General features: G+C 36.4%; 3 protein-coding genes across 3 annotated transcripts; 1 reads left to right on the top strand and 2 right to left on the bottom strand.

Annotated features, from left to right (window-relative positions):
- LOC130736970 (uncharacterized) lies at window positions 1-2,222 on the bottom strand. The gene is made up of 2 exons (XM_057588743.1): window positions 1,751-2,222; window positions 1-1,667 (listed from the first exon to the last, which is right to left on the bottom strand). Exons 1-2 carry the CDS (start codon window positions 2,220-2,222, stop codon window positions 1-3), a joined length of 2,139 nt encoding a protein of 712 aa, XP_057444726.1.
- Window positions 2,223-4,263, bottom strand: LOC130736971 (uncharacterized). The gene is made up of 4 exons (XM_057588744.1): window positions 4,064-4,263; window positions 3,702-3,976; window positions 3,049-3,375; window positions 2,223-2,968 (listed from the first exon to the last, which is right to left on the bottom strand). The coding sequence occupies exons 1-4, from the start codon at window positions 4,261-4,263 to the stop codon at window positions 2,223-2,225; spliced, it is 1,548 nt and encodes a 515-aa protein (XP_057444727.1).
- A 3,934-nt stretch (window positions 4,264-8,197) lies between these two features.
- On the top strand, window positions 8,198-13,166 carry LOC130739225 (L-aspartate oxidase 2-a, chloroplastic). Its single transcript, XM_057591475.1, has 7 exons — window positions 8,198-8,716; window positions 9,381-9,735; window positions 10,173-10,415; window positions 10,646-10,702; window positions 10,794-10,874; window positions 11,378-11,439; window positions 11,835-13,166. The coding sequence occupies exons 1-7, from the start codon at window positions 8,592-8,594 to the stop codon at window positions 12,847-12,849; spliced, it is 1,938 nt and encodes a 645-aa protein (XP_057447458.1). The 5' UTR covers window positions 8,198-8,591; the 3' UTR covers window positions 12,850-13,166.
- The last annotated feature ends 10,107 nt before the right edge of the window (window positions 13,167-23,273 follow it).

The raw sequence follows: 23,273 nt of genomic DNA on the forward strand, positions 1-23,273 counted from the left end.
TCAATTGTAGATTTTTTGAAAAAACTCCTTATAAACAATGTTTTTTGTTACATCTCGTTCCCTAACATCCTCGTTGCATATTAGGATCTTCAAACCAGATCTCGTCTTCACACGAGAAACAGCAACATACAACTGCCCATGTGAAAAAACAGGACTTGGCAAATAAACACCAACATCTGATAGTGTTTGACCTTGGCTCTTATTAATAGTCATGGCAAATGAGACAAGAAGAGGAAATTGTCTTCTTTGAAACCTAATGGGCATACTCTGATCACTTGGAATCATGTTCATCCTACCAATGAAAGTTTGCCTACCAGCATGTGTGCCAGAGATGACAATACCTCCAACAACATTTGGACGAAGATGGTTAACAATAAGCCTAGTTCCATTGCATAATCCAATAGATATATCTAGATTTCGCATGAGCATCACAGGAGTTCCTATCTTCAACACCAACTCATGATCTGGAATACCAGAACACTTGATATCATTAAGAAATTCAGTTGTCAACCAATCAGCTTCAATGCCAAGCTCTTCATCGATACCCCATACTGAATCAGAGCTTAAATAGGTCGTCCCCTCACCAGGAAATAGTGACAACACATATTTATTAACCATATCAACTGCATCCAATGTAGGAGCAAGTATAGCCTTGTCTTGATAATACTCAGCACATCCAATCTTCTGAAGAATATTGGGAAACATAGTTTGTACAATATCAAACACAGGATTGGATGACTGTTGGATAAATGTTTCCTCAGGCACTTTTATAAAAGATTCACCATCATTATAGTCTCCTAAATTACCATCTCCAACATCAAGAACCCATTTGGCAAAATACTTAACCTCTTCAACCTCAAGATTGTTCAAGTTACCAAGCAAACGCATGTTTTCCGTTAATGTGAGAACCTTGCAGAATCTCCACAAGCGGGATGAATTGATGGTAGCCATAACAACCTCAGCTCTACTACCCTTGGGAATAACTGGTAAAATTTGTCTAAAATCGCCACCTAGGACAACAACTTTGCCCCCAAATGGTAGATCAAAGTTTACAGGATCAATGACTCTCATGATATCTCTCAATGACTTGTCCAATGCTTCAAACGCATATCTACTAACCATTGGTGCTTCATCCCAAATAATCAAACTGGTTAACTGAAGTAACTCAGCTTTTGGACTACCTTGAACAATCCCACAACATGAATCTTCATTAACATTAAGCGGAATGCAAAAAAGTGAATGTGCGGTTCGACCACCAGGTAGTAACAAAGAAGCTATGCCACTTGAAGCAACATTCAATATAACTTTTTTCTCTGATCTAAGCCTGTAAGTCAATGTTTTCCATAAAAATGTTTTGCCAGTTCCACCATGACCATTAACAAAGAAAAAACCGCCATTATCCTTATTCACCGCAGAAATAATCTCATCGTATACCTTAGCTTGCCCACTATTCATCTTATTGAAAAAATCAAGGTGCAATTTCTTCATCTCAATAATATCAAAGTTAAGCTCATTGAATAATAGAACATTACCATACTGGTTCAGAATATTAGGATCAACTTGTGGCATGTTAGAGTAATCTTTCAATGATCTTCCATTTACCATCAACACTTTCTCTATCTCCATTAAGCACAAACCCTTCAATTCTTCCTCATCAATATTCAATTCTGCAAAGAAATTACAACAATCATACATAGCAAAATAATAACAGAATAAAATTTATTACATTTCAACAAATGTGGAAAAATACCTTTATTATTATGTTTCTTTCGTAAATCATAAAGGATTCCATCAACCAGTACATGCCAAGTTTCCTTCCATACCTTGAGGGGATTAGACATGGAATTTGCTAATAGGAATGAAACAAATAAGCCTCTACAATATAATCCCGAAGATATGGTTCCCACATCCAATATACCATTAATATACTCACCATCATCCTTCAACAACCCCAATGAGACACATGCATCACGGAAACTGTCATGTACATTACTCTTAACTGATCTCAAATCTTCAAAGCTTGTACAACCTCTTTGCACATTCAACAACAACCTCAAGTAATATAATTCACCTGAACCAGGGGGCACAAAATTTATTCGCCCAATAGTCAAACCCTGTTTCCTCGGATGCCATGATCTGCTACTCGGATCATAAACAAATGATCCTGGAAACTGAACATATGTTAGCTCTCTACCCTCCGGATACTTAGAATTGGACTCCATTCACGCTAGGAACATGCTGTTCTTAACTTCGTTCTTCTTAAGTACCTCTTCGATTGATTGATTTTCCTTAAACAAAACAACTTGCTTCCTAGGTAAATGGTACGTGAGTTTCTGAACATGTGGCCATTTATGGTGGATTTCAAATTTGAAAATTCTCCATGCAGCTTCACATGGAGACAAGTATCTACAATCAAAATATTGTTTGATTTCATCCACTTCAGCTTTCTGATCATGATTATTTTTACCAGCAGACATAGACATTGTTACTCTATCAACTCCTTTGTGTACATATTTGAACAGGTATTTTATAGAGTTTGACTTATTGCAATACTCAATGTTGATATGAGCTTGGTATTTCATAAGCAGTTTGGGATTGTATGGCACAACAAAACCATTGTCTAAATCAACTCCCCTTCTGTTGGTTGAAATCCCAGTGTTCCTCCTCCTATAAATAGGATACCCATCATTGTCAAATGATGTAGTATCTGCATATTTTTTCGGGAAAAATTTGGAACACCGGTCATTCTTCATGCAAGGAGATTCCTTCCTACTTAGTCCACAAGGTCCATGAACCATATAATTTGACACACAATCAAACAATTCAGGGTAGAGATCAGGATCTGGTAGCTCAGCACATATAACCGAGTCTATCATTTCAGTAGTTTTAAGCTTGTCCCCAGGACCAAGCCACAACAAAATGTGAGCATGTGGTAAACCTCTCTTCTGAAATTCAATGCTATACATACCTGAGTATTATTAAATATTATTACTAATTCATAATAACTAATATTTACTATAATAACATGAATAAATAAAAATATCTTACCAGCAATGACCTTCCCAAAAAACTCCCCTTTCTTGAGATCTGTCATTAGTTGCGCCAATTTCATACGAAAGACTCGACATGATATATCTGGACGATCATACGCTGACAAAAAATATCTTGAAACATGCCGATCAATCTCAGGCCACTTAGGATTGCATGTCATTGTAAGAAACAAATCAGGATATCCGTAAGTTCCACAAATAACCATAGCATCTTGGCAATTATCAAACATATACCGCCTACCCCCAGTAAAAGATGAAGGAAGGAATATTCTAGAGCCAACTGTTGAGGCATCAGTATCACCACGAGTAATAGCGTCCTCAATCCCTGATAAAAAATCTCTACGAATAGTGTCCTGATTGTACCTTATGTAATGCAACCTATTGGATTCAATCATTGAGTAGCAATCAACAACAAATTGTTGCAGCAAACGCCGAGACAATGTTATTCTCCTGCACTCAAATTGTCTTTCCTGAAGCCTAAATGAAACCCATTCACGCATTGACATGTTCTCTTGCTTGTAGATTTCACTATTGAAGTTAACGCCACCAAACTCAATTTCATTTGAAAATCCTCCCTCCCCATATGGGAACAACAATGGATATTGTAAGGGCAAAAATGTGAATGAGTCTCAAAGATTCTTTCTAACTTACCACTTGTTGAGCGTAGAATAACATCACGACCACAGTCAGAACTATCAAAATCACCAACAATTAAAGCAGCAACTTCATCTACGCTTGGGAGATTGTATGTATTGGAATCATTAACACGATTCCTAAATAACCTTAAAGCAACCTCATTGGAATCAAATTCTTCAACATGATCTCTTACACTTCTAAATGACTTGGCTAAAACATTGTGCTCATCAACCATCTTAAGCAAGTCCACCACTAAACCAGGCTCAAGATTGCATTTACCATCATAATCACTGTAACCAAAATATATAATAAAACCATAAGCAACAAATATACTAATACAAAACTAAACGACCATCAGTAAAAATACGGCAACATACCTAAAATGCTTCATTCTGTTATGGATCTCATTTCTCGTATCATATATGTACAATTGAGCAAATTTTGGATTATCACCTTCGGATGGAAGTAAACTGCCAATTCGATGATAATTTTGGCCACTTATAACAAATTGAGGAGGTCCACGACCATCATTCAAACCACAATCAACTTTACCACCAATTGAGGTGAAGGCAAACATGCTATTATAAGATCTAATGTTCTCCAAAAAATGACGACTCCTAGGATCAATACCTGTGAGCAAGTTGTACAATAATAATGGGGAGTCCGCCAAATAAGGTAGCATAATTTTCCCTTTCATACAACATATATAGAAGTCTGGAGAAGTAGAATCTCTTGTCTTTTCAGATCTCTCTTGATACCAAAGAACAGCTCCACAATACTTGCATGGCATGTTCATTTCGCCAAGATCAATATATGCTACAAAATTATATACTACAAATAAAAAATTTATTTTCAACGAAAATTATAACATTCATGGCATTAAAGGTATAAGATCATACATTGTGATTCAGCTACATAAAAAATTGCATTTCTGTGGATATTGTTAGTATCATCTCTCTGGGTAATTTGTGAAGATATTGAATCTTCTTCAAGGTGCACCACTGAAACAAATATCAACTTCAAAATTTAAAGCAAATATACACAGACTAAAAATAATACACATGTTAATATACATAATAATAAAATGGATAGGATCTTCCTCGCAGAATAAAATGACAGAATAAAAAGACAAAATTTCCTTAGTAGCTTTTAAAGATGAATTGTAAAAAAAATTAACAACAAAATTAATTAAAAAACCAATGAAATTTATATTAAGGTTTAAAAATATATCTATCTACTAATCCTATTATCAAGTTTTATGAAACTAATAAAAAGGGAAAAAAATGCACTAACTCATATTGATCCTTTTCTTTGAACGTTGCAAATTAGGTCTTCTAATTGTACGTCCACGATTCGACCTCTTTCCCAAAACTTCTGTAACACACAATTTCAAAAGACATGTTAGTATAGAAGATCAATTACATATTGTTATCACATTTTATTTTACCTATAATATATCTAAAAAAGGAATTTATATGGTCTACACAAAATGTTATATGATAGGCTAAGATAGCAAATGTACATCATACTATTGGGCCGCCAGATAGCACATGTTAGCCTAAGAAATATAGCCCAATCTTTAAAGCGAATCACAAATTTACTTAAAAAAAACTCAACTTCTTAAATCCTTCAATGCGTCGAACACTTTATACTATTGGGCCGCCAAAAGTTTTAGAAAATTAATAAACAATTCACCCACAAGTTTCGAACCCTGTCCATTCACACTTAACCCTTCCCATCCCAACGCAAAAATTGTGCTATCACTTAGGCTAACATTCACAGAAAACACTAACTTTCACTTCCAATTTGAATTCCAACTGTAAATCATATTAACTCTAAAATGCTAACACATATAATAAGAAATGTAGGCCAATCTTTACAGCGAATCAAAAACTTACTTAAAAACAAAATGATCTTTAAAGTGCATTTTTTCCAATAATTTATCTCCATTCTCATATAGTCTCTAACATATTCTCTCATTTTTTTTTCATCAACACCAAAACAAATAGCATCGAATTCAACGTATGTACAATTTCATTTAAATAAAGTAAACATAATAACAATTATAATTTACACTCACTTCTATCTACTTCTTTAAGGGGAGCTGTTGCGTTTGAATCTGAAACAATACGAATCCTTTTGCGCTTACTCTCATTTGAACCTATTCATAAATGGAAATTATACACAGCTCATGACATTTTAAAATTAAACAAAATTGGTTATAAGGAGTATCATTAAAAACTGATAAAGAGATATTCAATTAAGAAAAAATACCACAACTATTACCCCCTTGTACACAACTTGAATGAGGAATTTCATTGCTAATATCTGCAAAATAGAGAAAATACTCCAATCAAGAACACAATCATGGAAAATATATACTCACAACTACAATAAAAAAAATGCATAAATACATAAATGTATAGGCTATGTTTGGCAGACCTTATTGGTAATTAAGATAAAAAGTTAATAAGCTAGCGGCAAACTAATGAGCTAAATATAAAATTAAAGCATCTAGCTGGAAAAAAGTGTTTTACAAAATTAACTAACGGTTAGCAATTTTAAGATTGTCACATAACATAAAAGGATACACTTGTATCTAACTATTCACATTTAATATTAACTTATTTACACATCAATATATACATCATATTAAAATAACCACTTTAATTTTTTCCCTTTAATTCAATTAAAACAATCATGTACAAATATAATATTAATTTTTAACATATTTATGTTTTTTATTTTTTTAAATTAAATAAATAAAATACCTCAATATTTTAATCTAATAAAGTAAGCTTATATGTGTCTAAATTAATAAAGTAATTCTAAACAAATTTATTGACAATGGAATGAGCATTATTTTAAAATAAAAAAAAATTATATTTCAGAGTTGTTATAAATATAAAGAGCGTAATAATAGAATTTATTAAAATCATAATGATAAAAAAAGGTTAGTAGTGAAATTAATCCCTGAGTATTTAACCACGTTTGATTTTGATTCCTCTAAGGAAAAACCACCTTTAATGGCGATCAGAAACCGCCAATAATCTGAGGAATTACCACAACTAAACGTCATTTTCCCCTATGAACTAAAATTAAAGTTGCTTCCACACTCAAGAATTGATTTGACTATATTAATGCTACAAAAAAATACAATAAGCATTACGCTTTAATCTATAAGCTACCTGAGGTGGCTTATCGAAAAACCTTTAAGGTATTAAAATAAAGTCCTTTATCACCAAATTTTAAAAACCTTCTAACTAATTTTTAGCTACCACAAAAAGTAATAAGCTGCCTAAAAGGACATGTCAAACATAACCATAGAGAAAAAAAACTTATACAATTTCTAGCTACTATAAAAAAAAGGGACATAGAAGATTGATATGAGAGGAAATCATAGAACCAAAATGAAATTAAAAAAAAATATGAAAGTTATGACCTAATTTCAAATATAAAAAGTTCTAAAGAAAACAAATAGAAGCAATTAATACTTAACAAAAAAAAATTAAACAATACCACAAACCTCTAAATGGCGAATCCATGCCGTATAGATATCACAACTCTCGACCCTTATGTCCTTCGAATAATTGCACCTAATTTAATGTCTGCCTTCTAACTGCATTTACTGACACGATACCTGCAAGTAAGAAACATGATTTATTCTCATCAACACAACTCAACTACAATTTTACTTACTACTTTCAACTTAAGCCAATAAGGAATTTCTTAGCATGTTTAAAGAACAAACATACTAGAATTTCTTAGCAAGTTTAAAAACATCCCCCTCTAGAAAACATACACGAATAGGATAAAGTGAGGAGAAGCTCAGATCAAACCATCTTGCCTGGGTAATATATAGATAGATTTTCACTAACATGTGAGTCAATTTATGTCTAAAATAACAAAAAAAAACCAATTTTCGGTGCCAAATAAACACATTAGTGTGGATGCGTGTCAGTCTATGTAAAAATATCATTTTTTTCCTCTGCCCTTGCTTTTGTAATATCCACTCTGTTGTTTGATTTGTTCAAGTAATAATTGTTTGGACAAGTACTATTGATCCTTGTTACTTGACTCGACTATACTATGGGATCATCACAATTTGTACATTTCCAGAATTAAACATTTATTTACGACTATGGAATCTTTGATTGCTCTGAGAGAAAATATTGCATATCCACTTAATTTGGGTTACTACGGGTATTTCTGAGATTTTGTTCAACTAAATTCAAATACAGACTTCAAAATTTACCCACCAATTTCGGATTAAAAAAAACTACTTCAGCTTTTATTTAGTGGCCTTAAATTATATTTTGGAAACAATTAATTATGATTTTATACATAAATAATTTTACTTAATATTTAAACAATAAAAGCTGAAAAAGGGAAGAAAACTGGTAAAAAAACCGGCTATAACCGGTCTGGAAATGGTCCAAAACGGCTGGATGACCTGCTCAGCAGGTCACCCACTATATAATGATCATTTCCTCTCTTCCTCACCCAAAACCCTAGCCGCTGCCTCTCTCCTTCTCTGAAATCTCGTCTGCTTCCTCCTCTCTTCATTTCTTCTTCTTCTTCTTCTTCTTCCTCCCTTTCTCCCTTCTCTCTAAAACCCTAGCCGCTACTCTTACCGTTCTTCCCCTAATCCTTTTCTTCCTCTGATTTTTTCCTCTTCTTCTGCTGTTCTTCAAACCGTATTCTTCTTCTTCCACTCCTCTGGTCCCCTCCACCATTTTCGCCCCCAAACGATCCTAAACCCTAATTTTCGCCCCCTACAGATCCAAAACCCTCATTTTTCTCCAAATCCGAGTTTTATATGAATTTCAGTGTTAGCTTGCTTTGTACTTGATTCATTCTGCATAGCTCATGGTTGTTGGTAATTAATGGTACAGAGGCATTGCAATGGCAACTTGTATACCTGCTGGGACTGGAAGTGGTACTCTGCAATATAAAAAGTGTTACAACTTGGGACAATGCTATACAAGGAGTGCTTGGGTTTCTCATTTGCCACAAAAAGATCTTTCTTGGTAATGATTTTGATCCAGGTCTCATAATAACATATTAGTAGTGATGTCATGTCTCAGTTTCTATTTGCTTCTCATGATTCACTGTTTACTTGTTCGTGTAAAATTATAGCTGTTAAAACTTTTATGTATTGTATTCTCAATGCATGTTTACAAGATTTTGATTTAGGATTCATGTTAGTAGCGATCTCGTATCTTGCTATTGTAAAGTGCCTAAAGAATGATACTTGTTTTCTTTGCTAGAGTCAAGAATGGTTTCTGGTGAAATTTTAGCTTTTTGACTATATTGTATGATTTTCATTTTGGTTTAATTTGTAAAATATGAAGCATAGTCAGTTCTGGCTGGTTTGATTCAGGGATTAGAAGTGACAATTTTGATTTAGATAATTAGCCCAAGTTATAATTGTGGTCTGTACTTTGTAGCACTTGCACAGTGATTGCTAAATTGTTTGAAGCAACCCATTGTGGGGGATTGCTAGAAATTGCTCTATCAGTAAAGTAAACTAAATTGTGCAATAATCATACATTAATTTCCTAGTTATACTGAAGTGTGTTGAACTAACTTCCGGAAACTTTATCCAAAAATTTGAATAATAGATCTTCACTTTCCGGTTCATTCTTCTTAATCAGCTAATTGTTTTCTATTGTTTGTGGGTGAAAAAATTAGGTCTGAAGGGGTATCCAAGGTCCTGCAGATACACAAATGTCAGTTTTCTGGAACTCCACTTTATAAGAATCGGAAACTCGTCAAAGTAATTTCCTCCTCGTGCAAAAAAGATGATCCAACAAAATACTTTGACTTTGTTGTCATTGGGAGTGGAATTGCTGGCCTCCGCTATGCACTTGAGGTTGCAAAATATGGATCTGTTGCGGTGATAACAAAGGCTGAGTCTCATGAATGCAACACGAATTATGCTCAAGGTGGTGTTAGTGCTGTCCTGTGCCCTTCAGATTCTGTGGAGAATCACATGAAGGACACTATTGTGGCTGGGGCTTATCTTTGTGATGAGGAGAGTGTCCGCGTATGTTCTATACCTATTAAGCTTTCCACGTAAATCATTAATCTATGCCCTAGATCATTAGACCAAATGCAGCTGCATATGCTTAGTTCCGGAGAAGAATGGTTCTTTTAAAGTTGTTTTATGAACTGAACTTTCATTTTATTTTTAATGTATATTTTCATTTGCTAATAGTGATGTTTTATACTTACAGAATTATCTAAACATGGCATTTTTCATTTGAAATACAATTCATGTACTCACTTCCTTTTTGCAATTGCTAAGCACAAAAATCTAGTGAATCCGTAGTTTATGGAACTATTAGAATTATGCTTTAACTATCAGGGGTTTATTATATTGAACATGCAAGAATCACTCATGCACCTTTAGGTACATATAAGAATTGCTAGTTTCTATGACTACTGCATTAAACATATATTAACTTTGATTCTTCTTTCCAGGTTGTCTGTACTGAAGGACCTGAGAGGGTCAGAGAACTAATTGCTATGGGTGCATCATTTGATCATGGGGAAGATGGTAACTTGCATCTAATGAGGGAGGGGGGCCATTCACATCGTAGAATCGTTCATGCTGCTGATATGACCGGAAAAGAGATTGAGCGGGCTCTACTGAAGGCAGCTGTCAACAATCCTAATATTTTTGTCTTTGAACACCATTTTGCAATAGATCTTCTAACTTCTCAGGTTTATTCTCTTTGGAACTGTTTTCTCTTTTCTTTTTCCATACTGAAGGTTTTGTAGCATATATAGTGTTAGTATACAGGTCTAGTGGTGAAATATTTAAAAGTTTAAATTTTGAAGTTGTCATGGATTTTATTCTTTTGAAACAGTCACTATCCAAATTTGACTGCAGCGTTTTGAACGTTTTGGTACATTCACTAACTAAAACTGTAAAACATGCCACTGTGTTACAGGATGGATCTGATATAATTTGTCTTGGTGCTGACATCCTGAATACTGAAACCCTGGAGGTGGGAATAGCAATTATGTGTGATTTTTTTAGAAGGAAATCTCTGCCATCCTTGATTATGTTCTCTAAAATTTCATTTTTTAGCTTTTTAGGTGGTAAGATTTCTTTCAAAGGTGACTTTACTTGCATCAGGTGGAGCTGGACATATATATCCTAAAACAACAAATCCTTTGGTTAGCGCTCTTTCTCTAGAGCTTGAATTCTCTTTTCCTATTTTCTGCTTCATTTATTTTTCTATTTTGAGTATTTAATAACATAATTCGTGTTGGAAAAAGGAATATTCTAGCACGAGTTTAGAATGCAGTTTTATTATTATATCTAAACTCTGATGATATCATAATGTTGCCTTTAAGGTAATTATTAAATCACTATTATAGTTATTTATTTATTCATAACATGCTCTTAATTTACTTGGGTGATGCATAAGTTTATTAATTCAATGATTAAAGTTTCAGTAAAAATCAATGAGTAATGTGGTCCACTTGAAGCCCAAAATATTGAGCTATGAAGATGAACGGATTCAATTTTCCCTTTATAATGTTGATATCACTGAAATGAACCATCTTATTCTGGTTACAGACTTAATATGTTGATTTGTATACTTCACGTAACCTGCATTATATGACTAGTCTTATTTGCATTTTAATTTGACATACTTTTTATAATCACCTCACAGGTAGCCACCGGAGATGGAATTGCCATGGCACACAGAGCTCAAGCTGTGATTTCCAACATGGAGTGAGTTGATTGTTTCAAAACTCTGATTATTTACTGTTCAATGATTTTATCATACCAGTCACTGGTTAAGGAATAAAGATATCTATAGCAAGTCCTGCAGTACATTTGATGATCTAAGAGCATGCATAGTCAGCTTAGTTTCATTTTAGTGAAGAACTTTTTGAACAAGTTAATTGCCTCTAATGCAGAACATAAAAAGCAGAATTGTACTAGACTGTTAGCCGAAGTTTTTGAACAAATGTAAATAGTCAATGTAGTCTTCCAAGCTTGGAAGTTAGTATCAGCTGTGAAGTATTCAATTATAAGCTACACATTTAATCTCAAGTGTGTGAGGTGGAGTTAATGTATTATATTTCATTCTTGTTGTATTTTTTTCTAAATCTTGATTGGCCCAGGTTTGTGCAGTTCCATCCGACAGCCTTAGCTGACGAAGGGCTTCCTATTAAACCAACCAAGCTAAGGGATAATGCATTTCTTATAACTGAAGCTGTCAGGGGTGATGGGGGCATCCTCTATAATTTAGGCATGGAAAGGTTTATGCCCTTGTATGATGAAAGGGCAGAGCTTGCTCCAAGGGATGTGGTGGCAAGAAGTATAGATGACCAACTGAAAAAACGTGATGATAAGTATGTGCTCCTTGATATAAGTCACAAGCCCAAGGAAGAAATTCTCTCCCATTTTCCCAACATTGCTTCTTTTTGTCTCCAGTATGGTTTGGACATAACTCGTCATCCAATCCCAGTTGTTCCGGCCGCTCATTACATGTGTGGAGGAGTCCGTGCTGGGCTTGAAGGAGAGACAAATGTACAAGGCCTGTATGTAGCTGGTGAGGTAGCCTGCACAGGTTTGCATGGAGCAAACAGACTTGCTAGCAACTCGTTGCTTGAGGCGCTGGTTTTTGCACGAAGAGCTGTTCAGCCCTCAGTTGATCAAATGAAGAGTTCTAGTCTTGATCTTACTGCATCAAATTTGTGGCCAAGACCCATTGTGCCTTTGTCACTTGAAAGTGATGTCATGAACAAAATTTTGTCTCTGACAAAGGAATTGAGGAAAGAACTGCAATCTATCATGTGGTACTATGTAGGAATTGTGAGGTCCACTATGCGGCTAGAGACTGCTGAGCTGAAAATTGGTAACCTAGAGGCTAAATGGGAGGAGTACTTGTTTCAGCATGGGTGGAAGCCAACAATGGTGGCACCTGAGATATGTGAAATGAGGAACCTCTTTTGTTGTGCTAAGCTTGTTGTCAGCAGTGCCCTTTCAAGGCACGAGAGCCGCGGGCTGCATTACACCATTGATTTTCCTTATCTTGAGGAAAGTGAGAGGCTTCCAACAATCATTTTTCCAAGTTCGCGTGTAAAGAGCACAAGGAGTTTTCGACAATTACACAAGCAGCCCATATGCCAATAAGGCATCAATTTCTGCCATTATATATGAATTGGGAACTCTATTTGAAAGCTAGCAAAATAAACATTGAAAGGGAATGGAATACTTTTTGGCCAGTACCCAATATTGTGTATGTCTTCCCTCCCTCATAGTTACCTGATTTTTTTATACTATTTTCTGATTCATTGTTTAAATATATAGCAAGAAATATATTCACAAAGGTGATTCAGGGTCAATCACCCTTCTAACATCTGTATAAGTTTCACATTGTGGTCAAATCTCAAGATTGTATTTTGGTACTTATATTCTTTTTTGGTACTGAAAAAAGCTCCTTTCTTACATTCTTTTTTCCTTATCAATGGTCGTTAGCAATAGTGGTGGAATCTGTATGGAACTCAAATCATGGAAAATCAATATACTATTGTATCATGAAAACATACCTGACATTATAAAGTGTAAATTTGATGTGCTGTACAACTTTTTATGTTATCATCCAATGATGTGTTTGCACATCAACTTACCAACTTCTTGTTGAAACTTTTCTGGGTGAAAGTTCTGTTTAGAAGTTAGCCAGTTGTGTTCTTTTGACTGTTGCGTGAATTGTACGATTTCAGAATAGTGCATTAGCAAATGATAAGAATGGGAACAAATTATCAAATACTAGGAATCACTGATAACTTGTCAATTGGACACCATGGATATTGGGCAGAATGATCCTGCATTTTGCTTCAATCACCTGATTGGTTATCAGGTTGGCAGGGAGGGAACCAGAAAAATGGATATAGAGGGAAAAAAACTAAACAGATTTAGAAAAGAGATCCTGAATTCAGGTTTTGAAGACCCTCTGAATTTCGATCTATGATGGTACTCTCTCTTTGAGCAGTATTGATCATTACTGTCTGACTCTGACCCTCCACTGCCAATCATTGAACCTTATCCTTCACTCTTAACTCTTAGGTTTTGAATTTGGCGATGCCTTAAAATCTAAGAAAAGTTGAGGAGCAACAAACTTCGTTTGAAAGATTAATCAAGGTCTCTAATAATATAAGATGCAGATTTTCTGTAATTGCAATGAATAGTGGACTGGGCGAGCCCCTAGAGGGGCAACGCCCAGGGTTCACACCGCCCCGTGGCGGGTCCCCAAGCCAGTAGGGTTGGGCCTCGTTCAGCCAGGCCCACACGGCCCATTAAGGACACTAGCATATGGGGGCCCAACACTACCTCTATAAATAGGTAGCAGATACCAATTGTAAAGGACTTTTGCTCATTTTATGAATACTCACATGAAATTCAGTTATTCTCTTTCTAGATTTCTCTCTTGAGTGCAATCACTTCTCTCTCTAGGGGTTACACCCTTTCTCAATGTTCTTACCCGGAACATTTGGCGCCGTCTGTGGGGACCGATAAACTTTTGATTCCCGGATCACGTGGATTGATTGCACAACTGATTTTGCTTGAGATTTTCGTTGATTTCGCGGGACGGATTTTGATTACGGAAATGGATCTTCGATGATCTTTTTGGGCTCTGGATTGGAAAAGGAATACAATACACTTTGACCTTCAAGAATCCATGTCACCACAATTCTCTCGGCAGCATCTTCTTCCACAAGGTTCGCCAACGATGGCGGCGGCAGTTCGGGAATAGAAGCATCGAAGACAAGCCACGCATTCTGAGGCGGAACCGCCTGTGCTACTGAGAGGAGGGGATTCGCGATTTAGAGTGGACGGATCTGTTGATTATTGCGGCATCACAGGCGGATCGTGGTGGAAGCTTGATCACTGTTGTCAATCGACGGAGCGGGAGCGAATTCGAGACTGAGAAAGGAATCGATGAAACTCAGTGGCTATAGTGGACGGGAGAATGACGGATCAAGAAAGCTGATAAGGTTTCGGAACGGGAGAAAAAACAGCGATAAAAGGAGAAGTTTCAGATCGAGAACAACAAAGAGACTGATGAGGAGTAGATCGGTGGCAATACGGAGGGGAAGGAACAAGATGCGTTCACGAGAGAATGACAGATCGAGATTCAGCGTGTAGAAGTGTGTTAGTTCTTCAAGGCGCATCCAGCGATGGCAGATCGGAGCAACACGGTTCAGACCGAAGAGTGTCAACAGAGGTGAAGCTTCAGATCAAGGAAGCATGTAGGCAAGGGAGAGCAGATCGGTGATGACGAAGAAAAGAACAGAGGCGAGGAATCTGTCCAGAGCACAATACATGAGGAGCAGAGCCAATCTCGTGACGTTTTTTGATGAGGCGTTGGAATTCTGGCGGGCACGCTTTTGCTTCGGCGGTTGAAGTTCGGCGAGCAAGTGTCGGCGGCGTTGAAGTTAGGCGGCGAGCAAGTGATGGCGGCGGACTTCTGGCGAGCACGTTTGCTTTGGCGAGGGAAGTCCGGCGAACTTGTTGGCTTTGGCGAGAGAAGAGATGGTGAAAGAAGTTAGAGATGGCGAGGGAAGTTTGCGAAGCTGGGAATTTGTCGATTGTTGTTTACGCTCCATTCCATTGTTGTCAGATTCGCTTCTTTCTGGCGAGATGTTTAAGGACACCGCCGATCAACATACGTAATGTCGCCGCCGTTGTTTCATTGAGTTTTGGGCATGCACGCGAGTATTCTGTTCCCGGTGAAAATGTCCTCTCTGCTGGTTTGGATTTCGCAGCTGCGAACTGTGATGGAGAACTCTTGCTGGTTTTAAGTTTCTTTCACTAATTCTACTATTATGATTGAGGGAGTTTTCTTTCTGTATTGCCATTGAAGTTTTGATGCCTGCTAGCTGTTCGATGAAATGCCTGAATGATTTTTCTCTACATGTCTCTGTCGAGGTTTTGATGAGAAGAGAACTATGATGCATCTGAGGATGGAACAACGTCTGGAAGCGAGATTGTGCGCCTGAGAAACGTGAAAAAGTGGCAGAGCGCCAGTGCCTATCACAACGATGGTTACGTCTCAGCGGAATGTTGCCTTTTTGAACGCCGCAATGTGCCAATCAGCTTCATCGTCATATATCAGGGCAGTGTTATTCTCCTTCTACTGGGTTAATTTGCTGATTTTGAATACCTGAATTCATATCTGTCATTTTAGTTTATGAAAGATTGCACTTATGAAGTTTATATGCTGGATAACACTGCTGCTGGCTATTATCTTTTTTGTTTCTGAGGAATGGTTGCACAAGACTTAGGGTGTTTGCTGAATATTTGTTATGTGATTTGTTAGGCTGTGTAGTTTGTCATGCTTGAATTGGAGATTGAGATTGTTTGAGTAACTGAGATGTTCATTGTTGCCTTGATTTGAATACTGTATGAGGAAAATGTGTAAAGAACTGTTAGAAGAGTATCCAAATGTTATTTAGGTGTGCTCTAGGTTAATTCTGCCTGACTTGCATAATGCTGTTGCTTTAAGAGTTGTCGACTGTAGCTCCTATTTTTGCTTTACTAATCAAAGGCATGAGAAGACACTCAATTTAAATATGTGGTTCTGAAATAAAATGGAGGTTTTTTAAGTTCAAGCCAAACTGCAGCGTGCTTTATAGGGGAACTCTCTATCACTAGGGTAACTTCCCCTGAAGATCGTTTAAACTGCATTTAACTCTAATTCACTTAGCAAATTGAAGTAGTAGTATAGTACCTCCGGCGTGAGTCTATGGGAAGTCCATTCCATTCCTTAATAACTGCTGCATCGCATTGTCTGTTGCTTATCATAACACTGTTTTGCCACTTCAGTTGATATTTAATTTCTTTCAACACATTAGTAAGTAGTGTTCTAGTGGCTGTGTGCTTATACGTATAATAATTTGGGACCTCAACTGAACTACTTCTCTAATAAATAAGTGTTTGGATGTTGATTCGCAAGATATGTGCACAAGTTGAAAAGAGTGTTTTGCCGGGTTTTTATGTCAGCTAGTTAACTTACTTTCTGAATATGCTCAGTTGAAACTTCCATTGCTTTTAATGCCGTGCTTGGGTGTTCTACTTGCGTGAAGGTTCTCTTAAAGTGTTTTACTAGCTTGGTGGGAATTTAAAGAACTTGAAAATTGGCAGCTTATATCAATTTCTAGACCTATTTTGTATCTTCTTAATCTTGAACATCCCACTTAGTATTCATGATTATGAGAGGTGGTCATTATATGTTCATTAAGGGTGCTACTGTTTTTAATGAGTACCCACCTTAAATCTTTTTTTTTTGTATGCTTTAAAGATTATTAACTTGTAGCATGACCCTCTTTTACATGCATGTGTGCTTCGCATAGGCTTCAAGGTACAGGTCAAATTTTGGGGACTCAGGCAAAGCAGAATTGTGCTTTGGTGGTGCCAGCATCGGGTTATTAGAGGAAATGGTTCATCCACCAAAAGAGGAGAGAAAGCAGGGAAAGGGAAGACCTCTTTATGCAGCCTCAATGATACGGATAAAAAACATGAGCAATGGTGACTTGTGATTTTACAAGCAAAACCAGAAATAGGGGATAACCACTATCAGATACTTTCACATATTGTTTGGTTGGAGGAGAATGGAGGGGAGGGGAGGGATTTTTAAAAACTGATTTTGTTTGGTTCAAACTTTAGGAGGGGAGGGGAAGGAAATGGAGGGGAGCAAAATCCCTCCAACCTCAATTTTTTGTTCCCCCCAAAAGTGGGGGAATTAGGAGGGGAAATAAATTTCGGACAAAAATAACCCTGCACAAATTTTAAAATTCCAATTTTCTTTCTCCCCCACACCCCTCTCTCTCTCTTCTTTTTTCACAGTGATCCACCTCTTCCCCCGCATACCCAACAAAAGAAAGAGCCTCTTCTAATCGACGAAATCAGCAATGAAGGGAACACCGCAAACCCATTTTGGATTTTTCACAGTTCTCCTTGTTAATTGCTCTCTGTTTCGTTTTACCTGTGTGTACCCCACCTGTTTGATAAAATGCTTACGTGAATCATACAACTTTATCTGTTGTTTCATGCTATATTTTAAAACCTATATATCAAATTGGTAACACTAACACCTCTTTTTCCCATTGCCATTTGATTGAAACAACTTTACCGGTTTTAAAATATTGATTATAAAGTTTTAATTTGTTTGACTGTAAGGTTTATAAAGTTTGATTATAAAGTTTCTTTTCATTTTTTATTATAAATTTTGATTATAAAGTTTTCATTTGTTTTATATATGTTTTATCAGTAAGTATGCAAGGTCTCAAAAATTCTGGTTGAATTATAAAAATGCAGGGTATCAAAATGCAGGGTATAAAAATAATTTTAATTATAAAAGCTCTTCCCTCCCCTCATGAATCAAATAAAAATAAGTTATTTTCCCTCCCCTCCCCTCCTATGAACCAAACGTAATAAGTATTAAAATCCCTCCCCTCCCTTCCCCTCCCCTTCCCTCCCCTCCATTAAAATCCCTCCCCTCCCCTCCCCTCCTTTGAACCAAACAATGCGTCAAGGTCAAGGAACTAATCCAGAAGTATGTAGTCTCCTAAAAAGGGCGCTTGAGGCCTGGAACTGAGATATTACGCCTGGTTTGCACAATCTCCTCATTAAATCCCTTTTTTATTCTGATTATTTAGGCGTGCCAATTTTGAACTGTTTAATGTGGTCTCCCTTTGCTGAAATTGAGCTGATTGATGAGTGATTTTCTGGACAGTTCTGATATGTTTCTGCTTTATGTCTTTGCCTAACATGTAAAAGAGATTTATGAGATCTAGAGCTGTTTAAAGGTGTGGTTTCTAAAATTCTTTGCATCTGTTTTGAGATAAATGCTTGCACCTAGAGCTAAAGTTGGGGGCGTAATTGATTCAAGCATGCTAGTTTTTATATGATGTTAACTCTCATACTTAGCAAAGTGGTTTTATTTGTTGAAGTTAAATGAATTGGAGGATGCGATGATTATTTGCTTGGGTGTTTAGTGAATGTCACATGCCCTTTCTATCATGTTGATTGGCTATCTTCCTTTTAGTAAAACTTCATTTTGAAAATTGAGGCACACCTTTCAAAAGTTGGTGGAGATATATGAAAGTTGCATATAAAAGTTATGAAAATTCTTTCCAAAATTCTTTCGCATTATGAAGATTGATTTCAGTTTTCAGATTCTGATGAGCTCATGATTTAGCTTGGAAGACTCTTCCATAAGCGGTTTGTTATTGGGTGGGACAAGCTCCTGATGGCGCGATTTAGTTACAAAGTGAAACAAGTTTCACGATGAACTAAATTAGCCCCGGAAAAGCCCACGTAACAGCCGGATTCATTGGCGATGTGTGGGGTACAAATTACCCATTCTACTGAGCACCGCTTTGGTAATCCAACTGGCCATTGGAACCCAAAGCACTTTGAGTCCCGAAATGGGACGATCACACCAAGGGTGGCGACCTACCGCTAGGGTGGTGACCTCATGCCAAAGGGTGGCGACCAAACGCTATGGGTGGCGACCTGTAAGACTCAGTTTCTAGACACACAAAAGTCGCCAAAAGGGTGGCGACCTCACGCTAAGGGTGGCGACCTACCGCAAGAGGGTCGCGACCTATCGCAAGAGGGTCGCGACCTACCGCAAAAAATGAGGGTAGCGACCTACCGCAAAATGGTGGCGGCCTTACGCTGAGAGTGGCGAGCAAGCCAAACTAATTTCTTATAAGGCACAAAATTCTTTGACAAAATTGGTTTTAACTTAGATTTATTAACTTTATTTATAAACACATGGTCATGATGTTTTACAACATCCTTACTCATGGTCTTGATTAGAGAACATCTTTGGTGGTTGATTTTTCTTTGATGATTAGGTGATTGCATGCTTATAACTGAATTGTATGATTTGATAAACCTGCTGGAAATGATGAGATTTGAATTATGATTCCTGAGGCAACTGATGATTATTTGTAGTTGAGAGATGTTCTAAACAGGAAACAGGCTAAAGCAGGATGGTGATGGCGATTCGGCGAGTGAGAACACTCCTACTCCTCATGACTTGGACGGTCTGGTGGACTTGTGGACTATGGCGAGTGAAGGAGCATGCGTGCTGGGCGGATCTTCTCCTAGGGACGATGCGGCGGCGACTTCGGCTTGAAGACACAATGTGCTCTCATGCTTCGAGCTCGGTGTCTTGTGGACTGGTTGAGTCCCTTCACCATATTAGGGGACTCGCCCAGGAAGCAACTTGATCCGTGAAGATGGAACGAGGGGTGGATGCGGGAGAGATTGGCGGGAGACCATGTCACTAGGCGAGCCAGCTTCTATTCAGCGAGTCACGTCATATGTGGCGGGCCACCACGACTCCTTAATCTTGTAGGCGTTTGTACACCATCTTTCTAGGTCCCGCGTCAATCGGAGATTCATGTATTTGTGTATTTCCTTGCGCCTATTGGCGGTTTGTGTTTCATTTGCGTCATGTCGGCGACCTACACGCTTTATACATTCTTTGTTGATCCCGCCAAGTAGCGTGGCCAGGTGATCTTCTAGGCGGGGAAGCTATTGCAACTAGAAGCTTGGGAATAGTTCTTGCGCGTTGGTCGAAACCGCCAGCCGAAGAACGCCGTACCAAGTGGAAAGTGGCAACGGGCGACCTGCTAGGGGATCACAAGGGGACAGAGATTGGCGGTCATATTTTGAAGACACACTTCGCTCTCCTGCTTCGAGCTTGTGGACTTGCGGACCAAGGGCGCTCGCCCTTCATCTTTTCACGCCATGTCGACGACTTGGATTTTTTGCATACACGATGGATAAGCATTAGGCAGTTATAGTTTTCTTAAAGACACACTTAGCTCTCATGCTTCGAGCTCGGTGTCTTGTGGACTTGTGGACTGGGCGAGCCCCTAGAGGGGCAACGCCCAGGGTTCACACCGCCCCGTGGCGGGTCCCCAAGCCAGTAGGGTTGGGCCTCGTTCAGCCAGGCCCACACGGCCCATTAAGGACACTAGCATATGGGGGCCCAACACTACCTCTATAAATAGGTAGCAGATACCAATTGTAAAGGACTTTTGCTCATTTTATGAATACTCACATGAAATTCAGTTATTCTCTTTCTAGATTTCTCTCTTGAGTGCAATCACTTCTCTTTCTAGGGGTTACACCCTTTCTCAATGTTCTTACCCGGAACAAATAGATTATGATAGAATGATTTCATGAGGTTTTGTGTAACTTGGTTGGTGCAGGTTAATGTTCCAAAATTAATGATGATATGGAATTTTAAAGCATTTAGAGGATCTAGCATAATTGTTTTGGGGTCAGCATTTTAGTTTGATTTCATGAAGAATATGACAATACACAAATAAACATTCTTACTATACTAAATCTTGACTTCGGTTGTGCATCACTTAAAATTTGGACATATGTATATACTACTGTGTGCATGGTATTAGCCTCACTGAATCACCAAAAACGTTGGTTTAGTAGTGAACAAGCTAGACTCCCTTAAAGATGAGAGTACAATTTTGAATTTTAAGAAAAACATTTGTTAGGAAAAACATGCAACTGTTTCTTAAATGGTTAATGACATCCGTGTGACAGACAAAAATAAATAAATAAATCAGTGAAGCACAACGTTGGACCCGGACAAGCTAAGCTATAACTATAAGCACCTCTACTTTCATTATAGTAGTTCAAAACCTTGACTTCTCAGTTATGCTTCTTTCGTAAGTAAACAGACAAATCAAGGATTGAAAAACCATCATTTCTTCAACTCTTTTAAAAGTAATATTTTTAATATTGGTTTAGTAATTTTTTTATTGATTCGATCTTTTACTAATTCCCACCAATTCTATGAACATTCATTAATGTGGATTGAATGAACCAAACAATCAATGACTGTCTCACTAATTTTTTTTTATCTAATCAGCTAATTCAGGTTATGTTTGAATATGTTTAGGTGATAAGCTAGTTAAAAGCTTATAAGCTAGTTGAAAGCTGAAAAACTACTTAATTGAAAAAAAATGTTTAGTAAACTTATGTATTAATTTAGTAAGAGATTTTAATCTTATACGAATAAAAGTGAAGATGCAATGTAAACAAAAAAAATACATATAATTAAATTTGATAAATTAGTTTTCCACTTACTAAATTAGATAGAAAAGACAAAAGAAATTGATTCCATTTGTTTCTTCTTTTCCAAAGTAAAAAGTACCTGGCGCATCTATAATTTCAATTCTCATCAACTAGAAGGGGTTTGGGTTCCATTTTCCATTTGTGTATGGTAGATAAAATATAGCAATATTGTTTTCTTGTCGAATATAGTATTTGTTTTGCCCTTTGGGTTCAAGTTTATTTTAATTTTGTGCCACAAAATATGTTAATTTTAAGTACACGTGAATGTCCATGAGCTGTTTCTGTCTTTTTACGTAAAACGTAGGATAACGATTACTTGGTGGTCAGGATAGGATATGATAGGATATGATATGTGAACAGGATAGCAACAGGATATGATAAGAGCAAAATAGACTCTTATCATATCCTGTGTTTGAGGTGCACATGATAAAGACATGATATGATAAGGAAAAATGTATCAGATTTATATTTGAATAAAAAATACATTTAAAAATTGATATTTCTATTAAATTTAATTTATTTATTTTTTCATGAATGAGTCTATATTTTAAAATAACTAAAATTAATTTAAATTATATTAATTAGTCTATTTTATTGTTTTGAAGATAGCTTATATTTTAAATAAAATTATGCAGTTAACCAATTGATTTTCACTTAGTTGTGACACGTGATAATTAACAATAAAGTTAACTAAATTAAAAATATTATTATTTCAAAAATATTATATAATTAAATTATTATATAAGTAGATAAATACTTTTTGAATAATAGGAGATGAAAATATTAAATTAGTCTATTATTATTAATAAATTAATATTTGTAAGTGAGTAGTCTATTTTACCATTTATGAATAATAATTTTATTTATTTTTTATTTTATTTAAATTAATATTTTATATTTATTAATTAATATGATTATAAATTATATAATATTAAAATAAATTGATTTGGAGTTAGAATGCTGAAAGAAAATATATAACTGATATCCTATCCTGTTCTATCCTAACTCCCCCCTCAGGATAACTTTTACACATGATTGACAGGATAGGATAGGAGACATGATAGTGTTATCCTATCCTGCTGGTGCAACAAACAACAGATAACAACAGGATATGATTATTATCCTGTCCTATCCTATCCTGTCCTGTCCACCAAACGGGCCCTAATGTTGTTTAATAAGAGAAAGGGTTTTCGTAGAAATGTAATGACTCGATTAATTATGAATAATGCCAAATATTAGTGCTTATAGGTCTTATAATAGTGGATCTGTCTACTACAAAACTTGTGTTTTTCTTTCATTTTTAGAATAAAACGTGTCGATAGGAAATTATCAAAATCCAGAGGCTGTATCTCTAAATTTGAGGCGGATTATCTTATTGTGACAAATTCTTGATTTTTTTTCTCATAAATAAATGTTAATTGTTAGTAAATTAGTAC

Source organism: Lotus japonicus, chromosome 2, assembly GCF_012489685.1.
Source record: "Lotus japonicus ecotype B-129 chromosome 2, LjGifu_v1.2".
NCBI classification, from domain to species: Eukaryota; Viridiplantae; Streptophyta; class Magnoliopsida; order Fabales; family Fabaceae; genus Lotus; species Lotus japonicus.